Source organism: Neoarius graeffei, chromosome 10, assembly GCF_027579695.1.
Source record: "Neoarius graeffei isolate fNeoGra1 chromosome 10, fNeoGra1.pri, whole genome shotgun sequence".
NCBI lineage: Eukaryota > Metazoa > Chordata > Actinopteri > Siluriformes > Ariidae > Neoarius > Neoarius graeffei.
In genome coordinates, this window is record NC_083578.1 from 53,016,413 (window position 1) to 53,024,880 (window position 8,468).

The 8,468-nt window shown below is 44.9% G+C and overlaps 1 protein-coding gene across 1 annotated transcript; it reads left to right on the forward strand.

Moving 5' to 3' along the window:
• The first annotated feature begins 4,624 nt into the window (after positions 1 to 4,624).
• Positions 4,625 to 8,183, forward strand: LOC132893096 (uncharacterized). The gene is made up of 2 exons (XM_060931881.1): positions 4,625 to 5,054; positions 6,060 to 8,183. Exon 2 carries the CDS (start codon positions 6,122 to 6,124, stop codon positions 7,895 to 7,897), a length of 1,776 nt encoding a protein of 591 aa, XP_060787864.1. The 5' UTR covers positions 4,625 to 5,054; positions 6,060 to 6,121; the 3' UTR covers positions 7,898 to 8,183.
• Positions 8,184 to 8,468: the final 285 nt, after the last annotated feature.

Consider the following 8,468-nt stretch of genomic DNA (forward strand, 5'->3'; position numbering starts at 1 on the left):
TTTTTGAGATTTGTAAATTATTGCATTCCATTTTTATTTACAATTTGTACTTTGTCCCAACTTTTTTGGAATCGGGGTTGTATTCAATCTGCCCTCTTCAAAGTCTAGAGTTTAGGATCTTGTTTACCTGGTAGATGGGTTCACCTTCCAAGTCGAGAGCTGGGTGTTCTTGGCTAGGTGAGTTCTCTGCGAGAGGTCCCGGGATGGCAGGTTTGAGGTAGGACACATGGAATGTAGGTGACAGCCTGCTGTGAGGAGGGAGTTCTAGTCTGTATGAGACTCCATTGATGTGGTCTAGCACTTTAAAAGGCCCGATAAAATGTGGCTGGAGCTTTCTGCAGGAGTTGGGTTCCCTGAAATTTTTAGTAGCTATCCAAACTCTGTCACCTCTGTAGTATGTTGGAGTTTCTGCACAGTGCTTATCAGCATACTTCTTGTACTTGGCATTGATAGTCTCAATCCACCGGTGGACCTCCTCCCATATTGCCTGGCTGCAAGAGAACCACTCTTCAATGGCTAGGACCTGGCTGGGTGTGTCGTCCCAGGGAAACAGAGGCAGCTGGTAGCCAGGTATGCACTGGAACAGTGTTGGGTTGCAGAGTGCTTGAGGGAGTTTTGTGCATACTCGGCCCATGGAAGGAAGCGTGCCCAGTCCCCCTGGTTGTGCATGCAGAAGATCCTCAAGAAACAGCTGATTTCTTGGTTGGCTCTCTTGACTTGTCCATGAGACTGAGGGTGGTATCCAGATATCAGACTCACAGAAACTCCTAGTCTTTCCATGAAGGACTTCCATAAGTGCAAAATGAACTGGGAGCCACGATCGCTTACAATATCTTCAGGGAGACCATGGTATTGAAAACCTTGTTGGAACAATAGTTCTGCTGTTTGGGCTGTGGTGGGAATGCCAAGTAAGGGAATCAGCTTGAGGGCTTTGGAGAAGTGATCAATGGTTACCATAATTGTAGTGTTATCTTGTGAGGGAGGAAGGTCGGTGGTGAAGTCTATGGCTATATGGGAACAGGGTCTCTGAGGCACAGGGAGGGGACAGAGTTTACCAGCGGGTAGAGTTCTGTGGACTTTGGCTTGTGCACAGACCGAACATGATGCAATGAACTGGTTGATCTCAGTGAGCATGTTTTCCCACCAATATTTGTTCCAAAGCATCTGATGGGTGCGATGGCTGCCCAGGTGTCCTCTGGTGGGTGATGTGTGTGCCCATGTGATCAGTCTGCTTCTGAGTTGTTTGGGCACATATAGTAGGCCAGGTGGAAGATTATTGGGAAGTTGTTGAGGTTGAGAGTTTCTGATTTCTCTGTCTAGGTCCCAAGTGATGGACTGGATGAAGCATTGACAAGGGAGGATGGGATGGGCAGCAGAGTCCTGATGAGAGGGCACAAAGATTTGTGAGAGGGCATCAGTGTTAATATTCTTGGAGCCAGGGCGGAGATGGTGAAATTGAATCTTGTGAAAATAGAGCCCATCTGGCCTGAAGAGGGTTTAACCACTTGGTCTTCTGGAGATATTCTAGGTTCTTATGGTCTGTTAGGATTATAAATGGGTGATTGGCACCTTCCAACCAGTGGCGCCATTCTTTGAGGGCTAGCTTGATTGCAAGTAGCTCCCAATTCCCCACGTCATAATTTCTTTCTGCTGATGAGAGTTTCCTTGAAAAGAAGGCCACTGAATGAAGTTTCTGGTTCTCCCCAAAATGTTAGGAGAGAACCGCCCCTACCCCCATGTCGGAGGCATCAACTTCCAGGGTGAAAGGCTTGGAAGGATCTGGATGCTGTAGGATGGGGGCAGAGGTGAAGGCTTTCTTGAGATGACAGAAGGCTTCTTCTGCTGTGGGGTTCCATTGAAGGTGCTTGGGTCCCTTCTTGAGAAGTGCTGTCAAGGGAGCAGTGATTGAGCTGAACCTTCAATAAACCAGCAATAGAAGTTTGCAAAACCTAGAAAATGCTGAAAGTCTTTGATGGAAGTGGGAATGGACCAAGACGTAACTGCAGAGACCTTTAACAAGTCTATACAAACTCCCTTAGAACTGATGATGTATCCAAGGAAGGAGATACATGTTTGATGGAACTTGCATTTTTCTGCTTTAACATAAAGATGATTCTGGAGCAGGCATTGAAAAACTGTTCTTACAGGCTCTTGATGATTTTCTTCGTCTGGGAAGTATATCAGGATGTCATCGATGTATTGTATGCAATAGCATATTTGTCCAGCATGTCCTGTAGCACGTCGTTGATAAGGCACTGGAACATGCAAGGCGCCAAAGAAAGGCCATACGGCATTACCCAGTATTTGAAGTGACCAGCAGTTGTGCTGAATGCAGTTTTCCATTCGTCTCCCTTTTTTATCCTGATGAGATTGTACGTGCTACATAAATCAAGCTTGGATAAGATTTTTGCTGATCTAAGTTGTTCCAGGGCTGTGGGAACAAGAGGAAGTGGATAAGGGTATTTCACTGATACCTGGTTCAATCCCCTGTAGTCAATACATGGTGGAAGACCCCCGCCTCATTTTTCCACAAAGAAGAAGCCAGCTGAGGCTGGAGACCTTGAAGGGCAGATGTAACCCTGCTTGAGAGCCTCCTGAATGTACTCCTCCATAGCTGCTTGTTCTTTCTGAGACAGAGGGTATATATGCCCTTGAGATGGTGACATACCTGGCAGGAGGTCACTCGTGCAATCATATGGTCTGTGCAGTGGCAAACCACAGGCTTTTCCCTTGCTGAAAATCTCCTTGAGATCCAGATGATAACATTTTGAAACGTTATCCAGTGTGTCCGGCTGAGGGATCTCCACAGAGGTGGATGCGAGGGCAACTTGAGGATGAGCAATGCAGCCCTGAAAACATGCAGGTGACCACTGTAGAATGTCCTTGTTTTGCCATAAGATTAGGGGGTTGTGAAGCTGCAGCCAAGGGTAGCCAAGGATGAGATCATGACTTACGGTAGTGGTGACATAGGGTGAGATAAGCTCTGAGTGTATGGCACCCACTTGGATGCAGAGAGGAGCTGTGTGAAGGGTGACAAAGCCATCTCTTATTGGTCCTCTGTTGATGGTCCAAATGCTGCGCACACTGTGAAGCGGGGTTGTTGACAAGTTGAACATCTGAACAATTGAGTTGCTGATGAAGTTCCCCTCTGCCCCTGAATCTATGAAAGCAGAGAGGATATGGGTAGAAATAGCCAACTTTAATAGTACTGGAACTTTGAACGATTTGGAATTGATCCTTCTTATCTGACTTATGTTGTGTGAAGGACCCTCTGTAAGAGATGAGTGAGAAGGATGAATGGGACAGCAATTGAGCTGATGTTTAGGGCTACTACAGTAGAAACACAGACCCCTTCCATCTCCTGGCACATTCAGAGCGAGTTAGCCAGGTGCGTGAGACGTCCATGGCAAAACTATCCTCCGAAATTGAATCTGGTTTACCACTCTCCTGTAGGGAGGGTCAATGAGCCAAGAGATTACCAAGATGAATCGCAAGGTTGATGAGAGACTCGAGCGTGAGTTATTCATCACGACAGGCGAGTTTGCTCAGAATCTCAGGGTGCAAACCTTGGTGAAATACAGCTTTCAGCATGGGATCATTCCATCCACTAGCGGCCGCCAGGGTTCTGAATTCCAGAGCATACTTTGCCATGCTTCTGGAGCCCTGGGGATATGGTGAGTAAACTTTCACCTACTTCAATCCCCTCAGGTTTGTGGTCAAAAACTTTTTTGAATAGAGTGAGAAATTGCTCATAATACTTAGTTGGCTCACCACTTTTACTTCAAACTGCGCTGGCCCATCACAGCACTTTTCCCGTAATGAAAGAAAGGAATTTGGCAATCTTATGCTCGTCAGACATGCTAGACATAGCAGTGAAGTACATGGAACATTGGAGAAGGAAGCCTTTACAGGCAAGCGGATCTCCGGCGAATTTCTCTGGAGCCGGAAGTTGTAGCGCTGGGCTTGGAGATGACTCAGAATGCATTAGGAGGGCCTGCAACATCACAGTTGCTAGTTGGGCCATTCTGGTGTTGAGGTTGGCTAGCATCTGCTGATGATCTCCTAATAAGCATCCTTGGGCGTTGAAAGCAGTTTGCTTCGCTTCTTCTGCTACATCCATGGTGGCGAAGTATCCTGTCATGGTGCAGGCACTTACAGATGTATGCACAGAAGAGTGACAAGGAGCAAACAGTAACACAGCCAAAACGAGAGACGAGAATCAGAATCGTAGAACTAGCGAGGGTCAGGCGATTGGCAAACAGCATTAGGGGGGAAAGACAAAGAGCAAAAACGGAAAATAGAGAAGCAAGAGTCTGAAGAATGAGGTCAGTCAGAAACCAGCAAGGCTTGATATGAACTGATATAGGCAGAATGATACTTTGCAATGGAGTGGTTTGAGAGAGAGGTTTATATAGGCAGGGAGACTAATTGGAATGATGAGTGACAGCTGAGTTCAATAATCAGGAGACATAGGGTGCTGTGAGTTCTGGGGAGTGTAGTCCACGGTGTCCATGTTTGTACCGTAGTTTGGACAGTTTCAGCGGGTTTACTGACACTAATGAATAGACATTTGTGTCTGTATCCCAGATAGCAGAGGGACGTTGAAACGGCGCCGATTCTTGGTCAGAATGGTCGGTTTCCGTCGTAAGTCAGAAAATCAACGCTGAAACGGCGCCGTGAAACGTCGATTTCTCCGCCGTCGGAGAAGGTCAATTTATCACTGTTGAATCACCGTGGGTAAAGGTTGATCTGTCAACCATCAGAGAAGGTCGAATATACGATGTTGAACCATCGTCACTTTTGCCGGCCAGTTTTCAACATTGGTAGGATGTCATTGGATGTCCCACGCTGTCCCATAATGCAGTGCGATTACCACTGCTGTTTACTGGATGACGTCATTTTCGTTATATACCTGGGTGCACGTGAAACTCCCACACCACTCGGTTGGATCGCGACTCTCTTGTGGATCGGCCTGCTGTTACGCTTGGACCATTGAAACAACATTGAGAAAAACACTGGACCACGCTACATTTTCATTCATCCCTGGACATCTGGTACGTACCATTATTCAGTCACTATTAATAAAGGGAATTTCGAATACAATTTCAAGCAGTTTAAGAAGTTATGATGAACTTCAGTCATATCACGCGTTAGAGAAATTTCCCTCAACTAGTATCCATTTGAAACAACAACAATGCAGATGCATTATTCAATCGAAAAACGAGTCGAAGTACTTGTCTTCTTGGAGTGAAAACGTAGCGTTGGAGTGAAAACTTAGTGTTTAAATCGAGCATGTAGGCCTAGGTCGCATGTCGTTTTGAGCTGACCTGTTCTTTTGTGTAGCCATGGGTCACGCCTCGCGGCCATGAACTTTAAAGATTATCCAGGCTACCAGCGCTTCTGTAGTGACCACTTTGTTTGAGGTACCATGAACAAAATTGCTTATATTCCCTCAACTAATACAATAAACATGCAGATGCATTGTTTAGTCGAAAACTAGTCAAAGTAGTGGTCTTGATGGAGTGAAAACAAAGCATTTCAATCGGCCGTGGTTATAACCGGTAGCTCTATACCCGGCTTGAGGGGGCTGGGCTTTGTAACGCTGTAGGCCTATACTGCCCTACAAAGCCAAAAGACCTTAACTCATCAGACTCATTACAGGCTTCTGCCTTGGTTTTCCCTTTGCTTTTGGAAGTTACGGTAAAAACGACGTCTTATTGTTACCAGAAAAAAACAGAAATGACTCGAAATAATTCATCACATGATACAACTGATGTCCTCTGTTCCAAAAATGGCAATAACTCATGTTGACCTTAAGTGATATTAAGGTCTTTTGGCTTTGTAGGGCAGTATGGGTCGCAGCCATTAGAACATGACTCCAGACATTGTTAAAACATTGTTGGTATTAAAACAGAACTTTCTATAAAACAATTGTTTGAACTGTGTGTGTGTGTGTGTGTGTGTGTGAGTGTGTGTGTGTGTGTAAGGTTATTTCAAATGTAATGACGTAAATGTTGTTGTCTTTGTTCCCCCCATGTTTACCTCAATGGAACCTCAAGACCACTACCCCGTCATTCCCTCAAAAGGTACTGCAGACATTTATTTATTTAGGGGAGAGAACATGGCTTCTTATTGGTCAAAAAGAAGACGTGTTGTGACAGCTACTGAAATGTCAGAAAGGCAGATTCTGTCCGATTTTGAGTCAGCTCTGGGTAATCCTGCTGCTCAAGTCTCTCCTTCAATTGCATCACCCAGGCCTGCATCATCAATGGGTTTAGATGAGGATGGTGGGGATTCTGTTGAGTTGGGAGGGTGCAGTGATGCAGAGTCTGACAGCAGTAGCATGTCTTCAGAGGGTGACAGTGACAGTCATATTGATGGTGACTCTTTTGAAGAGTCAGGGCTTCACCAAAAATTAAAACACTGGGCTGCATCATTCTCTGTGCCTTTGATTGCCATTACTGCTCTGTTGACCATTTTGAGAACAAGCCACCCTGAACTGCCCAAGGATGCTAGGACCTTATTGGGCACTAAGCCTGCAGTACCATTACAGACCGTAGGTAATGGGGAATACTTCCATTTTGGCTTGGCAAAGGGAATTTTGTCCAAATTAAGCACCATCCATTTACCAGATGTTATTCAAACAATAAGAGTTCAATTTAACATCGATGGTCTCCCTATTTTCAAAAGCACCAGGCTTCAGTTTTGGCCTATTTTGGCACTGATTGATTGCGATTACACCAGAACACCGTTTTTAGTTGGCATCTTTTGTGGCCCTGGAAAACCCTCCAATGTGTTTGATTATCTGACACAGTTTGTTAAAGACCTCTCTGATCTGCTTTGCAATGGGGTAACATTTGGAGGTAGAAAGCTGAGGGTGGCCATTTCATCCTTCATTTGTGATGCTCCTGCTCGAGCATTTGTAAAACAAATTAAATGCCATAATGGGTACTCCGGATGCGATAAATGCCATCAGACTGGTATTTGGCAGAAAAAAATGACGTATCCTGAGACTGATGTTAGGCTAAGGTCAGACGAGGAGTTTGAAAATATGGTAGATGAGGACCACCACATCAACAGAAGTCCTCTGACGGGTCTGGTGAAAATGGTGTCTGCCTTCCCAATAGATTATATGCATTTATGTTGCCTTGGCGTTATGAAAAAGTTGATACATTTTTGGATGAGGGGGAAAAACTCTACAAGGCAGCCTACAAGAGCCATTAAAGCCAGCTCCGAAAAGTTAATACAGCTTCGTCCCTATACTCCAGCTGAATTTGCACGGAAACCCCGTGAACTTGCCGAAACTGATAGGTGGAAAGCGGCAGAGCTGCGCCAATTTATGATTTACAGTGGGCCATTAGTTCTGAGGGACATTCTTCCACAAGATTTCTATGAAAACTTCATGTTGTTTTCTGTGGCCATGTTTTTGCTACTCACACCAAACATTTCTGAAAGTATAGTTTGTTTTTCCGAAAAATTGTTAATGGCTTTTGTAAAGCATTTTGGAGAGGTGTATGGTAAAGACGAGATTGTGTTTAGCGTACATCAAACAATACATCTGACACATGAGTACCGCCAGTATGGTTCCCTAGACAACATCTCATCCTTTCCTTACGAGAATTATTTGGGTAAACTAAAAAAAATGCTACGCAAGCCATCTCAACCTTTACAACAGGTTGTCAAATGCCTTTCAGAGGAGCCAGTTTGTTTATTTCCACCACCACCTACACAACCACAGTTGTTACACCCACACCAGGAGGGCCCATTACCCCAACACTTAAGTTCTGGCCAGCAATTTAAAAAAGTGCATTTCAATGATTTCTGTTTTTCTTCAAAGCAGGGTGATGATTGCCTAGTGATTAAAAATGAAATCGTAAATGGTGAAAAACATAATTAAACATGGTGACTCTGTCTTTGTGGTTTACATGAAATTCAAGAGGAGGGAGTCATATTTCCACTATCCTTGCCCCTCCACAAGCATTGGCTGCTACAGAGTATTTGGCATAGACAGCTGCCTTAATGTTGACCGGCTTGAGGTTGTCCAGGGCAAATGTGTGTTGTTCCCAGATGGAGAGACCTTTGTGGCAATCCCTCTTCGTCACCATTCGTAAACCTATATGGGAAGAAAAAAAACACACAAAAACACACACACACACACACACACACACACACACACACACACACACACACACACACAAAGAAACACATCTTTACTTATGCATTAGAAGGAATCTGGACAGTTGGAGTACTCCAGCTGGATGGCAGGCACTAACTATCCTTTCCATGGAGTACTTTTTTTATTTTTTTTATTATAGATGGCACAGATTTGGAAAGTTGTGGAATTCCAAGACCGGAGTGCAGCAGTTGTGCCGTCCAGCTGGGTGGTAGATGTTGATGGAGAAGTGGGATGCTACTGGCCAACCTTTGGCGGAAACAAAGCTGTGAAGGCCGCCATGAACTGCACCCCC

Bases quoted from the DNA above. Each gene is read 5' to 3' on its own strand.
- LOC132893096 (XM_060931881.1), top strand. From the start codon at position 6,122: ATGGCTTCTTATTGGTCAAAAAGAAGACGTGTTGTGACAGCTACTGAA.